Genomic DNA, 15,455 nt, shown 5'->3' with positions numbered 1-15,455 from the left:
GTGATAGGCGATGTGGGGAGAGGCCTGGGTTTAGCGTTGTTCCCGCACACATTGTAGGTCACAAACAAACGTTGGCTCTGGGCAGCACCCTCATTCCTCCCAGCAGGAGTCGTCTGCAGCTAGACCAGTTAGTTACTGGGAACAAAAAACTGTTCTTAAGAGTTTCTTACCTCCCTTTTGGTTGGTTTCACAGAGGTAGGTAGGGGAAGGGACCCAGCTGAATAAGCACGGCCGCAGGAGAATGTACTGGAGGTGATGCAGGAACCAGACGGACAGTCTGCTGTAACTTGGAAGGAGGGCATCCGCGGGGCAGTGTTTACACACACCGTATCATGGGGATTGACGTGATATTTTGTAGCGGTTCCAGTGATGAGTACAGGACCTGCCCTAGCTGAAGGGGATGAGACAGCGACATTTCATAGCTGTTACAATGTATCTTGTTAGCACTTTCTGTTGCTGCTTTTAGATGCCTCCAGTTCAGTCCATGCTGTGGTGGTGTAAGGCTGGTACGCTCCTCGAAGCACCATGGCATGAAATGGAGGTTCCTAGAAGCAAGATGGAAGGTACAGTACTGAGAGTTGGCCTCCGTGTATGTTCATTCTCTTTCCCCCTCCTGTGCTGCTGTTTAGGGAGGGTGGGGGAAAAGAGAATCTAAACCAAAAAAAAATACCAGTTAGGAAATGGCCTACCTGCCAGCAAAGTGACCTGCGGCAGGCAATGCTGAGGTAAGGCGTCCCCCACTCGGCAATATTCCACTGTACGGAGGTGTTGCGGTGCTCTCTGGCAGCCAGTGAGGTGTGTGCTTCGGTGCCGTGGCTTTTAGTGGTTCTGAATGAGGGTATCCGTCCAAGAGCATCAGTGCTGGCAAAGGCCAGTGCTTCTAACTCAGGTTTGTTCACCAGTGGTTTCATTATACTCTGTAAGACACTGACAAGAGTTATCAGATGCAATGATCCAGCTTAACCATCTCAACGTAAAATGATAGTTGTTGCTCTACATTTACATCCGCCACACGAAGAAGATGACTGACATGAATGGGGAAAGCTATTATTAGCACTTGTCTGAAAAATGATTGTGAATTTCAGTTGTGGAAATGTCTGTAGCATGAAACCTTCCCCTTCCCTTTCTGTCTCTGATTGCATCACAGAAAAGCAGGGTCCAGAACGGAAGAGGATTAAAAAGGAGCCTGCCACTAGGAAACCTGGCTTGCTGTTTGGAATGGGGCTGTCAGGAATTAGGGCTGGTTACCCACTCTCTGAGCGCCAGCAAGTTGCCCTTCTTATGCAGATGACAGCAGAAGAATCTGCAAATAGCCCAGGTGAGCGCTGAAAGTGAGGTGTGGGTGGATGAGCCTGAACTCATATTGAATGAGACTTGGTATGCTTCTGCTTATTCGTAAACAACCACCATGGTCACAAAATAGACATGGGTGAGCATGTGTACCAGTGGTATCTACCTGGCACCCAGGACATGTTTTTTAAGGTTGGTAGCATAATTCTTTTGCCTCCAGACTACAGTACGAGGGTCTGGAAATGAATTTAAGGAATGCAAATGCTTCACTCCTGCCAAATATTCCATCTTCACCTAAAATCACTTAATGATATAATGTAGTAAATGTTTTTAACATGGAATTAATATTTCAATATACTATAGTAAGTATCTGTTGCCAATATGGTCCCCTGTGGGGTTTTATATGTGTTATATGATCTGTCTGTGTATCCTTCTGTCTTACATACAGAACAGTGGCGTATCTAGGGACCTTATTTTTGTTGCTGTCATTCTTAATGTGAACCTAGTTTCAAGTCACTCTCACTTGAGAGCAAGTGAATTTCCAAATATTCAGGGCTTCTCCCGAGAAGTGTGTGCACTGTCCTTCCAGACAGTTAGTCCCTCACATGCCCATGGGGAAGCTCACTTTGTCACTTCCCTTTGGAAGTGAGAGTTTCGGGTACTAGGAGACACTTTGTCCTCTCTGAAATCATAGGATTGTCTATAATCTGTACAAGGGTTACTACAGCCTTTTCCAGTCTGTGCTTCAGCGCAGCCTACAATTTTATATCTGTATTATACATACACAGGCTTTCCTCTATCTCCACATCTGGTCCAGAGGATCAGTTACCTCTGAGTGCCTTGCAGCCAGTGCTTCAGTGCAGCTGCTGGATTAAAAGTGTTGCAACAGCTCCCTCTGAGGGCTCTGGTTTTCCTTCAAAGTGCAGCTCTTCACCGTATTTCTCTTCTCCATGCAGTAGATACAACACCAAAGCATCCTTCTCAGTCTACAGTGTGTCAGAAGGGAACTCCTAACTCTGCCTCCAAAACCAAAGATAAAGTAAATAAGAGAAATGAGCGTGGAGAGACTCGACTGCATAGAGCTGCCATCCGAGGAGATGCCCGGCGCATCAAGGAACTCATCATTGAGGGCGCAGATGTCAACGTTAAAGACTTCGCAGGTAGCAAGTCCAGCTGCAGTTCAGTGATCTGATTAATAAGCCAGGAGCCCAAAGTGCAGTCTGTGGTTTTGTATGTGCCCAGTATCTCACCTTGCCTTTAATAAATATAGGAATAGCCAGGCCAATGAGACCAAGAGTCCCTTGAGTCCAGTTTTCCATCTCTAGACTGACAGTGGCCAGGACCAGACACGGTAATGGACAGTTGCAGAATGACCTGTACATAGGAAATTTTTCTAACCCGCCTTGTGGCATGAACCATGAGCTTAGGGCAGTGCAATGGAGTGGTGAGTCTCAGCATGAGATGTGAGCAATTTCCATCCAGATGAGGATGGAGCCTTGCCGACTGTCCTTGCAAGTCTTAGATCCTCGTGAAAGATGAGGGCAGGTGCAGTGATTTGCTTCATTTATAATCATTCAGTGTGACCCAGCAAAGCCCTCAGGCGGTAGAGCTTGTGACAACGCCTGTAGTTAAGCTTGCCCAACACTTTCTAATAGAAGATCCTGTGTTCAGCTACTTGTTATAACTTAGTCAAATGAGAGCCATGTGTGCTGAAGTTCTCGCTCTCAGCTGTTTGCCTTAGGCTGGGTTTGGGGGGGTTGTTTTTATTGTAAGTTCGGCTGTTTTCAGGAATGAGATTTGGGACGATACATTTTGCACATGCCGAACAGCTTCTCGCTCTCCCTGTGTAAAACTGCCCGAGTCAGGTCAGGTTAGAAGTCTGACAAATCTCAGTCTGCACATGCTCAGTAGAGACTGATTCGAGTTTGGCCGCTGAATTCTGAGACCATTCCGTCTGTACTGAGCATGCTCCATCCCAGGATTGCAGAGGTAGAGCAGGACTCTTCCTGCAATTGCTCCTTCAAGCTTTTGGGAGTCAGCTGTGGCCCCAGAACTGAGAACAGGGAGCCTGTTCCTCCGTGCTCTCAGGATTCCCTCTGCTGGTGCCCAGGCAGCGAGGAGGAGGAACCTGTCTATCCCAAATACTGTAAACGGAAATTCACGGAAGCCTGTGACCTGTCCCTGACTTTTACTGAAAATAACTGTGACAAAATGGTGCTGACGGTGGGGAGGGCTGAAGCCTGAGTAAGAGAGCTTGAGCTCCACTGCGGGAGGAAGAGGTCCAACACTCCTCACCCCTGGAGGCTGGGAACTCCAGTGTCCGTCTCGGTGGCTCAGAAATGCGGCGGCCGCCTGTGGCATCTGGGAGCTCTGGCCCAGCACCCCAGGCCTGGAAAATGTCACAAGTCTCTGAAGGTCACAGAATCTATGACATTCTTGACCTCCGTGACACAATCTTACCCTTAATCATAATTGTACACACAGGAGTGCTGAATTAAGGTTGCACGGACGACCTTAATTCTGGCATTTCCCAGCTTTTGAGCCCTTGACTTTGTGGCCATAACATTCTTTTAAAGTAGCTTTTTGGATGTAATAAGTAGATATGGTTAGTCTGGATCTCTGTATGTTTAACATCGGTGTTCTACTGACGTGTTTTCGTGGTGAGTAATTTTGTTCACAGATACCCCTTTTTAATAATAGAAATGGAGGGTTCCGATTGGCTCACCTAGTGCTATCAGCAGAATACCCAAGGGGTAGTACACACCTACTGGGGAACTTCCAAACAGATTCTGCTTAGCAATCAATCTGTTGCCCATGTCTGACAGACATTTTTACATCTTTCCCTCATTCTTCAGAGGTTTGTTTGAGAATAGGAGCTTCTGTTTCTGCAGAGTTCATCTGTTTTCACGCTTAGTCCCTTCCAGAAGTCATGGTCCTGTCTGTGACGTTACAATTGCTTGCTGTGAAATGTTGCAGATAGCCTGTGCGCTGAGAGTTCAGCTAGGGGTACACTGTATGAACAGGTGAATTCTAACCCCCAGTCCTGACTGAGTGTCCAAGAGTTAGAGGAGAGAGAAACAATGACCTCTAATGGGAGCAGAGCACCAGGAGGTGTTAGCCACCCTTCCATTTCATTCACTGAATGGTCTCTGCTTTTGGAGTTCGCTGAGCAGAGTGAGCTCTGCAGGACAATTGACTGTAGCACGTTGTGTTGCCAAACAGAAAAGCTGGATGGACTCAAGTACCAGATGTCGAGCTGGCAAAAAAAGTTGCTTTCCAAAGCAGAGCTGCTGGCGTCCTGGCCACGCAGGTCCTGTGTGCCATGTGCTGGTTGGGTAGAAAAGCCCCGTGTCAGCAGGCAGGGCCACAGGCGAGCTGCCATAGCAGCAGCCCGCAGCATCTATTTAGGTTACTGTGATACTGTACATAATTATCGACAGTCAAAATTAGTTGCCACGTCATGAGTGTTTGTGTGCTGGCAGGCTGGACAGCATTGCACGAGGCGTGTAACCGAGGATACTATGATGTCGCAAAGCAGTTGCTTGCTGCCGGCGCAGAAGTCAACACAAAGGGGTTGGATGACGACACCCCACTGCATGATGCAGCTAATAATGGGCATTTCAAGGTTGGTTCTTGCCGGATTTAGTAGCCATTTTTTAGTGATTTGTTACAAATAAATGTTTGATTTTCCTATGCTTCAGGTAGTATCTGTCTCGGCAATTGCTATTTCATTTATTTTCATTTCACTGACAGGCATGTTGCATCTTCCCAGGTGAAAATCTTTCTCCAGCCCCTGAGCTTTTAAATGTTGTGCTAGTTTCTTCCCTTTGTGTCACAGACCTTGGAATTGTAGGAGGGAACTTGCTACAAGAATACAGGTTTGCATTTTCCCCCCATAAATCTGTCCTGCCATTTTCTCTATCCCTCATTTCAGTCACTGTGTCCATGTCACTGGGTGACAGGGCAGGATGAGCAGCCAGCTCTGACCCCAAACTAACCTCTTTCCTGCTTGTCTGTCTGAACAGCCCACAAAAGTGAAGGGGACTGAAACATCTTCCTTTGAAACTGAACCATACTGAGATTTTGAAGGTTTTTCTCATTTTTAGGTGGTAAAATTGTTGTTACATTACGGAGGGAACCCTCATCAAAGCAACAGGAAGGGAGAGACGCCTTTAAAAGTTGCTAATTCCCCCACCATGGTGAATCTACTCCTGGGAAAGACCACCTATCCCTCTAGTGAAGAGAGCTCAACAGGTGAGGTGCTGACCTGTGCGGGTGTTGGGATCATGGGCTATCGCTGTAATGGCAACCTGCTACCACAAAAGCAGTAAAATGCACAGAAGTTATAATAGCCCAAAAACGCCTACATGCTACTGCAAAAGCCGAGTCAGTCCACAGTCAAGATGTTCAGATGCTTACAAAACCGACTCTTTGCTCAGAGAGCTCTGCTGCTCATCCTGGAGAGCCTACAGCTAAAAGCATCCTAGATGTTTCCACCTTCCACAACTGGGGATGTAGGAGGAGAGGCCAGGCCTCAGGTAACTGGGTCCCATATCATTCCGGGTTCAAAGACTGTCACCAGCATTTTGACTTGCACCTGGAAGCAAGTGTAGAAATTCTCGCACACCTGTTGTGTGTTCATTACCGCCTACCCCTGGGAAAGCAAGGTGCTGTTTTCTGCATTTATGGAAACTTCCAGTCATGCTCCACTAAATGGCTGTAGTCTAGCTTGCAGGTAATAAAGTTATGACTAATAGCTGCAATGCCTGCACTGGATGGACAGCTTCTTACTTAGTGGAAGTTCAAGAGAGGCACTGCATGCCACTGCTCCTCCGTGAGAATCCTGATGTTAGAACTGTGCTCACTCTGAGTACTCCCAAAGGGTTATTTTCAATTGCATCCTACATAGTTTTGAAACTACTTGGGTATTCTTTCCAAAGGAATGTTAAGCTCACTCTAGGCTCAGCCAAGATGTCTGCTGTTTTCAGTGTGTGAGAAAGGAGACTGCTAGCTTGAGATTTCAGAGGAGCGAGGGAGGGAGGGATAGCTCAGTGGTTTGAGCATTGGCCTGCTAAACCCAGGGTTGTGAGTTCAGTCCTTGAGGGGGCCACTTACGGATCTGGGGCAAAATCAGTACTTGGTCCTGCTAGTGAAGGAAGGGGGCTGGACTCAATGACCTTTCAAGATCCCTTTCAGTTGTAGGAGATAGGATATCTCCATTATTTAAAAAAAAAATGCATATTTATCCTGAAAACAACCTACAGGGGTAATGCTTTATGCTCTTTTTTCCTCACAGAGAGCTCGGAGGAGGAGGACGCCCCTTCATTTGCACCTTCCAGCTCCGTCGATGGCAATAACACAGACTCTGAGTTTGAAAAAGGCTTGAAACATAAGACCAAGAGTCAAGAGCCCCCCAAAACAATCACACCGGTAAAGGATGAATATGAATTTGATGAGGACGATGAGCAGGACAGAGTCCCGCCTGTCGATGACAAGCATTTGCTGAAGAAGGATTACAGGAAGGAGACTAAAGCAAACAGTTTTATTTCCATACCCAAAATGGAAGTAAAAACCTATACTAAAAATAACACACTGACACCAAAGAAAGCTGCCCATCGCATCCTGTCAGACACATCGGACGAAGACGACACCGGTGTGGCTGTGGGGACTGGCGAGAAACTGAGACTCTCCACTCACTCGATACTGCCCAGCAGTAAGACTCGAGAGCCCTCCAACACCAAGCAACAGAAGGAGAAGAATAAAGTGAAAAAGAAGCGGAAAAAGGAGGCAAAGAGCAAAGAGGTTCGGTTTGGCAAAAAAAAATGACAAATTTTGTTCCTCTGAATCAGAGAGTGAAAATTTGGAGAGTGAGGAGGATGATAGAGACTCTGTGCACAGCTCTAGCTGTGTAAAGGACTCTAGGCTAGTGTTGAAGGAATCCTCCTTGTTCAACTCTCTGTCTGCCTCTTCCACCTCTTCTCATGGGAGTTTAGCTTCACAGAAACATAACCCTAATCTTACAGATCAGCACTCCAAGCACTGGAGGACAGACAATTGGAAAACCATATCTTCTCCGGCATGGTCAGATGTCAGTTCCTTGTCAGACTCCACAAGGACGAGACTGACGAGTGAGTCCGACTATACGTCGGAGGATTCGAGCTTACAGTCATTAAAGCCAGTGAGAAAGAAGCAGGAGCACAAAAAGAAAAATAACTCTCACAATACTGTCTCCGAGAAGAAGAATTCATTCCATGCCAGTGTGGACGGAGCAATTCCAAAGCTGGATAAGGAGGGGAAGATTGTTAAAAAGCATAAAACGAAACACAAACACAAAAACAAAGAGAAGGGACAATGCCCGGTCAGCCAAGACATTAAAATAATCAAAACTTTTTCTTTTGAATATGAGGACTCTAAGCAAAAGCCTGACAAGGGTTTGATAGAGACTGAAAGTCCAAGTGAAAATAAATTAAAAGTGTTAAAACATGAGCGAGAACACTGTAAGAAGGAAGAAAAGCTACTGAAAAGTAAATTGGAGGAGAAGGAGTGGTTGTTTAAAGATGAGACTGGAAAAGCGTCCAAAGAAGAGAAATCGTTAAAAAAACTCAAAGAGGGGAATAAAGACATCAGCAAATTTTTCAGAGAGGAGAAGTCGAGTAAAGCCATAAAGGAGAAGTCTCCCAAAGAGGAGAAACCTAGAATACACAAGGAGGAGAGAAAGAAAAAATCAAAGGACAAGCAGTCAAAATCTGAAAAGAAGAATGATCTGAAGGAGGAGAAAATTACTAAATCGGAGAAAGAAAAAACCTTCAAAGAGGAGAAAGAAAAATGTAAAAAAGAAAAAGTTTACAAAGAGGAGCCTGGATTTGATGAGTTTAGTAACAAAAGCCAATTGCTGGAAAGTGAGGACACAAAATTCAGTCTTTCGGATGATCAGCAAGAGAGATGGTTTTCTGATTTGTCATTTGATTCGTCCTTTGATTTCAAAGGCGAGGATAGCTGGGATTCTCCAGTGACAGACTTCAGGGAGATTAAAAATGACGGCATGGCAAAACTAATCATAGAAACAGTGAAGGAAGAAATTAAAGACAAGAAAAAGGAGACTAAAACTAAGGAAAAGAGAGAATGCAATGAAAAACGCAATGAAAAGGAAATATTCTTAAAAAAGAGAGAGCGCGAAAGCGTTGACAAAAACCCTGAGAAGAAAAAGGACCAAACTGAAAAGCATAAAGTCACTCCTAGTTATCTGCCTGAAAAGGACAAGAAAAGGAAAGATTCTGCAGAAAGTGTTAAAGAGAGAAAGGAAAAAGATCCAGGTGAAATCAACAAAGAGAGAAAAGATTCCTCTGATAGCTGTAAAGACCGAAAGGACATAAAAATTAAACAAGAGGAGCCCTATCGAGATGAGTTTAAAGAATATGGTTGTGAAACATTATTCAAGGAGAAATCTGACCCTGAATTCAGTGGAAAAAATATGGAGTGTGGGGAAAGGCACCATTCAGGGAAAGATAAGGAGAAGAAAGATGCTCCTGATAAGGACAAGAAAGAGAAACTGAAACCAGAAAAATATAAGGAGAAATCCAAAGAAGCAGATAAAGAGAAAAATGAAAAAGTTGTTGCTGAGAAAAACCAGAAAGACAAAGAACTGGATAAAAGCTTTAAAGAAAAGAAAGATACTAAGGAGAAATACAAGGATCTGCATAACAAAGACAAAGAAAGGAAGACTTCTTTTGACTATATCAAAGAGAAAAAAGAGAAAAACTTCTCTGGAGATAGAGAGGACTTCTCTGAGAAAAGAGATGAGAAAAAAGGAAAAGAGAAGAGCTGGTACAGCATCGCAGATATCTTCACAGATGAAAGCGAAGATGAGAAGGACGACTACAGCGGATTCAAAATTGGTGAGGCCGTTGGGAATGAATTGCATCGAATGGACAGTCTACAAGAAAAAGATGATAGCATGGCTGCTGAAAAGGAACTTTATCTTGCTGACAAGCACAGAAAGTACTCTTCCGACAGGCAACATTCAGGAGAGAAACAGAAAGATAAAGACTCCAAAGAGAAGAAAAAGGATAAAGGATTAGCAGAAAGTGGGAAGGAGAAAAAAGAGAAGAGTTTCTTCGAAAAACACAAAGAGAAGAAGGATAAAGATGCTGTCGAGAAGTATAAAGACAGGAAAGACAGAACCTCAGTAGACTCCACCCAAGAAAAGAAAAACAAGCAAAAGCTCCCTGAAAAGGCCGAAAAGAAGCATGCTGCAGAGGAGAAGGTAAAAAACAAGCATAAGGAAAAGATGGATAAAGACCATTCCAAAGAGAAGAAGTCTTCAAAAGGAGGCGAGATGGAGAAGAGCCTGTTGGAAAAATTGGAGGAGGAGGCCCTCAATGAATACAGAGATGACTCCAATGATAAAATAAGTGAGATTTCTTCTGATAGCTTCACAGACCGAGGACAAGATCCAGGACTAACCAACCTCTTTGAGTCTTCTAACCTTTCTCTTATGGATGCCTCTGAGGAAAAGTATAAAGATTCTCTTCCTTTGCCCTGCTTGCAAGACAAACTCAAGGAGAAGGAGAGGCACAGGCATTCCTCATCTTCATCAAAGAAAAGTCATGAGAAAGAGAAAGCAAAGAAGGAAAAAACAGAGAAAAAAGAGAAAATGGATGAATTTAAAGACTCCAGCAACAGAAAAGATTCTAATCAGTATGAAAAAGAATTCTCCGTGGATGGGGAGACTTTTGGCATTTCCTACAGCATGAAAGCTGAAGTTGAGGAAGAACTGGACAAAAACATTGACTATTTGTTTTCTGAAAAGAAAGATAAAAATGATCCTGAGAGAGAGCTCTCAAAGAAGGCTGAAAAGGAGAAGACTTATGGTTCCAGTACCATCAGCACAGTCAAAGAGAAGAGGAGGAGAGAAAAACACAAGGAAAAATGGAAGGATGAAAAGGAAAAGCATAGAGACAAACATGCAGATGGTTTCTTTAAACATCACAAAGATGAGACGAAGTCTGTGCTGAAAGACAAGGACAGCCCTCAAGTTATCACATTCAAAGATAAATCAAAGGAGGAGAACCTCAAATTTAGTGAAACCAAACTTAAGGAGAAACTCAAGGAAAACCAAGAGAGAGACAAAACAGAGTCTCTAAAGATCAGTAATGGAAATGATAAAATAACATTGTCCAAAGATGGTGGTAAGAAAGATAACAGGCCTAGAGAGAAGCTTCTGGGTGATGGTGATCTAATGATGACCAGCTTTGAGAGGATGCTGAGCCAAAAAGACCTGGAAATTGAGGAGCGCCACAAAAGACACAAAGAGAGAATGAAGCAAATGGAGAAGATGAGGCACAGATCTGGAGATCCCAAATTAAAAGATAAAATTAAAACCTCTGAAGAGATGCGTAAGAGGAGTTTGGATTTGACCACAAAGAAACCACTAGCACTAGATACTCAGCTAAAGGACAAAAAGCTCAAAGAACTAGGTCCATTGACTCCCATATTGTCACCAGATAATAAGCCACAGCCTGCTGTGGGGACAGATTCAAAAGACTGGGTAACTGGCCCTCAGCTGAAAGAAATTTTACCTGCTTCTCCCAGGCCAGATCAGAACAGGCCAACAGGTGTTCCAGCTCCAGCTTCGGTAGTTTCTTGTCCAAGCTATGAGGAAGTGATACAGACACCAAGAACTCCTTCATGCAGCAATGAAGATTACACAGATTTGATGTTTGATTGTGCTGACTCTCAGCACTCTCTGCCCATATCCACAATGTCCATGAATGCATGTTCTCCATCCTTTTTTGACAGATATTCAAATGCTTCAAGTGGACTCCCCGACAATCCAAGTCAGACTCCAACAAGGACGATACCCTCCACAAACCTTTATCGTTCAATCTCGGTGGATATAAGAAGGGTCCCTGAAGATGAGTTCAGTGCTGGAGACAAGTTTTTCAGGCAGCAAAGTGTCCCAGCAACATCAAATTATGATTCTCCAGTGCAGCATTTGATGGAGGAAAATGTCCCTCTTCCTTCTGTTCCTCCAGAAAAGTTTCAGTGTATGTCTCCAGGGTATTATTCACCTGACTATGGAATTCCATCACCTAAAGTAGAAACTTTGCATTGTGCGCCTGTTGGCAATGTTGTCCAATCACCTGAAAGCATATTTTCTGGTTTACAAGCAAAATCCTCCCCCTCTCATAGAGATGAGCTGCTTGCACCTTCTGTAGAAAGTGCTCTTCCCCCTGATCTTGGCATGCCTTTGGATGCCACAGAAGAGCAGCAAGCTACTGCTTCTATTTTGCCACCAGAGTCTACCTTTTTACCACCTCTTGAAGAAAACCATTTTAGTTCAGCTATTTCAGAGCAGAATCATATGGACTGGGATAACCCTCCTTCCAGAAACCCTGATCCTCCCATGCCTCCTAGCTTAATTGGTAATCCATCTGACCACCCTGTCAGTTGGTCAGTGGGATCGGAACTTCTAATGAAATCTCCCCAGAGGTTCCCTGAATCCCCTAAGCCATTCTGTTCACTGGACCCAATACATCCTGCACCCGTGCCCTTTATTTCTACAGATTCTCCATACCCAGTTTCTCCTATTTCATATCCATTGTCAGTATCTGAACCAGGGCTTGATGAAGTAAAGGAAGATGCTGAAGAAGCAGTTCCAGGAGAAATGGCAACTGCAGAAGAGCAAGCTCCTTACATGTCCCCTACTAGACTAGACACTTTCTTCAATAACTGCAAGCCTCTTCCAGAAGAAGCACCTGAGATGCCTTCAGAACCCCCTTGCATGCCGACAGAAACTCAGGCAGAGGCTGTGAACACTTTGGAAAACAGTAGCGTAGTACCTGTAAACCCGGAAGAGCCAGTAACTTGGCCTGATCCATTCACAAACTCAGAAGATGATTTAGACCTTGGTCCCTTCTCATTGCCGGAATTGCCGCTCCAAGCTAAAGATGTTCCAGATGCTGAAATGACTGAAGTGGCACCGATTGAAGAAAGCTCAGTAGCTGTCCCGGAAGTCATAAATACTGGGGTCCTAAATGTGAGTGTGTCTGTCGCAGCTTCCAGTGAGCAGGAGGAGCTGCTGCCTAATCAGCCAAGTAACTTACTGGCTGTGGAACCAGAGCCACAGCCTGAGGAACAAAAATTGGAAGTGACTGTACCAGAAGCTACCTCGGAAGCATTGAATGTACCAGAAGAGAGAAAATTAGATGAGTCCGAGGCACAGAGTTTGCAACAGACTGCATCAATAGAGCTTGCTCAGCCAGAGAAACAAGAGGCAGAAACAAACCATGAAGAACTGCCCTCATCAAACTGTGCAGCGGAGAGTGGATCTCAAAGCAGCTTGGCACAAGCAAACACTGCTGAGAGTGGGGTCATGCAAGACAGTGCTGCAGTACGAAGTGGGAGCCAAGTCTCTTCCACCCAGACAGACACACCCCAAGGGACTACTCCAGTAGAAACCATAGAGCCAGTACAAAAACCAGTAGCAGAAGTTTCCAAACCACCCAAAATAGAAGAGATCCCACAACGAATTACCAGGAACAGGGCTCAGATGCTGGCCAATCAAAATAAACAGAACACTGCACCTTCTGAGAAAGACTTTCCTCCCGTTTCTGCACCTTCCACACGTGCAAAAGGGCGAGTGACGGAGGAAGACGATGCTCAAGCCCAACATCCACGTAAACGCAGGTTCCAGCGTTCCAGCCAGCAGCTACAGCAGCAGATTAACACGTCCACCCAGCAGACGAGAGAGATGATACAGCAAACACTGGCAGCGATTGTAGATGCCATAAAACTGGACGATATTGAGCCCTATCACAGTGACAGATCAAACCCATACTTTGAATATCTTCAGATCAGGAAAAAGATTGAAGAGAAGAGAAAAATCCTCTGCTACATCACTCCCCAAGCTCCGCAGTGTTACGCTGAATATGTCACCTACACAGGCTCCTACCTGCTGGACGGCAAGCCACTAAGCAAGCTTCACATTCCAGTGGTGAGTTACCCTCACTATTCCTTCTCCTGGCTCCATTCTCTGTATGAAACAATAAAACAGAAACGCTACAGATATAGCCAAGTCAAGCCTGGGTGTCCTCCAACATAGTCAAAGCACAGTTCTGTATTAGTCAAGATGGGACCCCAGCTGTGTACCTGGCTTTAGAATGCCTTTGGAACACACTTAAGATTACAAAATTGAGCCTTGCTATAAGGACAACTGAATTATCAATGGGTTTTGCTGTATTTGTATAGACAAGACTTTTAATCGGTGCTTAAGAACTCAAGATTTGGAACCTTAGATTGTGTTCCTATGAAGCCAATGGATTTGAAAGCCAGAAGGCAAAACTGCTTTTCTAAGCAGTATACTAATTAGGTATTGTAACTGTAAGACCATAAGCAGGAGCAGGGCCGGCCCTGCGAGTGGGCAGTACAAGTGGCGGCCTGACAAAGGGGGCGCACTGCGCAGAGTTTGCCTGATTCCTGCCTGGGCGCAGGAAGAGGGGCAGGGGTTGGGTAAAATGGGGTACAGGGTGGGGTTGGGCGCAGGAGGAGGGGCAGGGGTTGGGGTGAAGGGGACACAGGGCAGGGGTTAGGGGCACAGGAGGGGGGTGAAGGGGAGTGCAGGGATATGGGACGCAGGAGGCACAGCATAGGGATTAGGGTGCAGGAGGGGACGGGTTAGGGGTGAGGGGAAGGTGGAGAGTCCATGGGGGCCAGTGGCACCAAAATGCAAGTTCTCCCAGAGTGCCATTTTCCCTAAGGCCGGGCCTGAGCAGAAGATAGCGACTCTTAACTTCTGCCTTTTATTTTACCAAGGGGGGCTGCAGTGTGTGACTGGCCAATAGGGGTGACCCCTTGGCTATGGGAACAGCTATTTCTCTGACAGCTCCATTGATGGAGTTCGTCAGTGCAAATGCACCAATAGACTAACACTTCCAGCCAGGAAATACAGGCTCCCAGCCTCCAGGGAGGTCGTTCTGGATTTGACTAACGTGAACTTCCATGTCCTGCTGCAGTTAATGGAGAACACCGCAGTTGGTGGAACCTTCCTCCTTTTCTCCCCAGAGCAGTGCTGGATTCTGTACAAGTGCACGTGTTGGGAGGCTGTCACTTCGTTAGAATAAGCTTTATTGAAATAAAATATTGCACTAGGCCTCCCTTTGGGGAGTGTAAACAGTTTTCCCTGCCTGAAACACAACACTCCGAGGAAGTCATTGGGAAATGGTCCCACATTCTTACCATTTGAAAGTTGTGGTTCTAGTAGTAAGTGAACTGGCAGGAGAGGTTTGGCAGGGCTCTACCTGTTTCATGGGAAATTGAATTCTCTCCTCCAGCATATTCCACAAGGAACGTGAGGAATGAGAACGAGGGCCGGCTCCTGCAATGAGCTGCCTGGCACCCCGTTGAAATCACTAGGACTCAGCACAAAAGTTTGTCAGCATCCATTTTCTTGCAGGATCAGTGCCTGAATTGATGCACATCTTATCTGCTGTGAAATCATGCATGTTATAGGTGGCGAGCACACCTGTTTGTCCCAAAGAATAGCCGCCACTTAGCTTTCTAGTCTACAAGGCACTCTGTTCTCTGGGGGTGATTGAGCCCATAGTGTGAGTAGGAAAAGACTCTAGGATTCTAGCCCAAACTCTGCTCTACATCAGTGTTGTCCTATGCACACTGCAAACCCAAAGTTGTGTTGAAATATGGACACGCCTCACTGTGCTGCCCACCATGAGCAGGGACTCTGCTGCCCAACATGCTTCACATGTCCTCATGCCGTTTGTTCACCAGGTGACCTCAAAGCGCTTCACAGAGCCTCTCTGTGACTCCCTGAAGGGGTGGGTGGTTAAAGCATGTGGCAATGGAAGCCTCAGCCACAAGAGCCGTGCTCACCTCTGCGTACAGCACCTCTTCCCCTGCTCTGCATTCCCCCACCCTGCCGGGTCACAGCCAGCTGTAGGGGATTGTCCTTTGCCTCCCATCTGCATGGGAAGGCCTCCTCCACTACTACACTGGCACAGCTCCGTCCCCCTGGCAACACATCAGCAGCCTGAGGGCAATCATTGTATGGTCCTACTCAAAGCCCGGGCCCCTGTGTAGCAGCTGAGAGCGCTGGCCCCACTCCTGAAGGGACAGCAAGCTCCAAAGCAATTTCAAAGGGCGAGCAGCAG

The 15,455-nt window shown here is 45.7% G+C and overlaps 1 protein-coding gene across 1 annotated transcript in view; it reads left to right on the top strand.

Moving 5' to 3' along the window:
- The window catches only part of ANKRD11 (ankyrin repeat domain 11), a 240,116-nt gene that overhangs the window by 216,402 nt on the left and 8,259 nt on the right, over positions 1-15,455 (top strand). Inside the window, 6 exon segments of the mRNA XM_030581844.1 lie at positions 1,148-1,318; positions 2,247-2,450; positions 4,773-4,915; positions 5,397-5,544; positions 6,587-7,104; positions 7,106-13,285. Coding sequence (XP_030437704.1) covers positions 1,148-1,318; positions 2,247-2,450; positions 4,773-4,915; positions 5,397-5,544; positions 6,587-7,104; positions 7,106-13,285 — 7,364 coding nt within the window.

This window comes from Gopherus evgoodei, chromosome 12, assembly GCF_007399415.2.
Source record: "Gopherus evgoodei ecotype Sinaloan lineage chromosome 12, rGopEvg1_v1.p, whole genome shotgun sequence".
In the NCBI taxonomy this organism is placed as follows: Eukaryota; Metazoa; Chordata; order Testudines; family Testudinidae; genus Gopherus; species Gopherus evgoodei.
The sequence above is the reverse complement of the archived record's forward strand: the minus strand, read 5'-3'. Positions and strand labels throughout refer to the sequence as shown.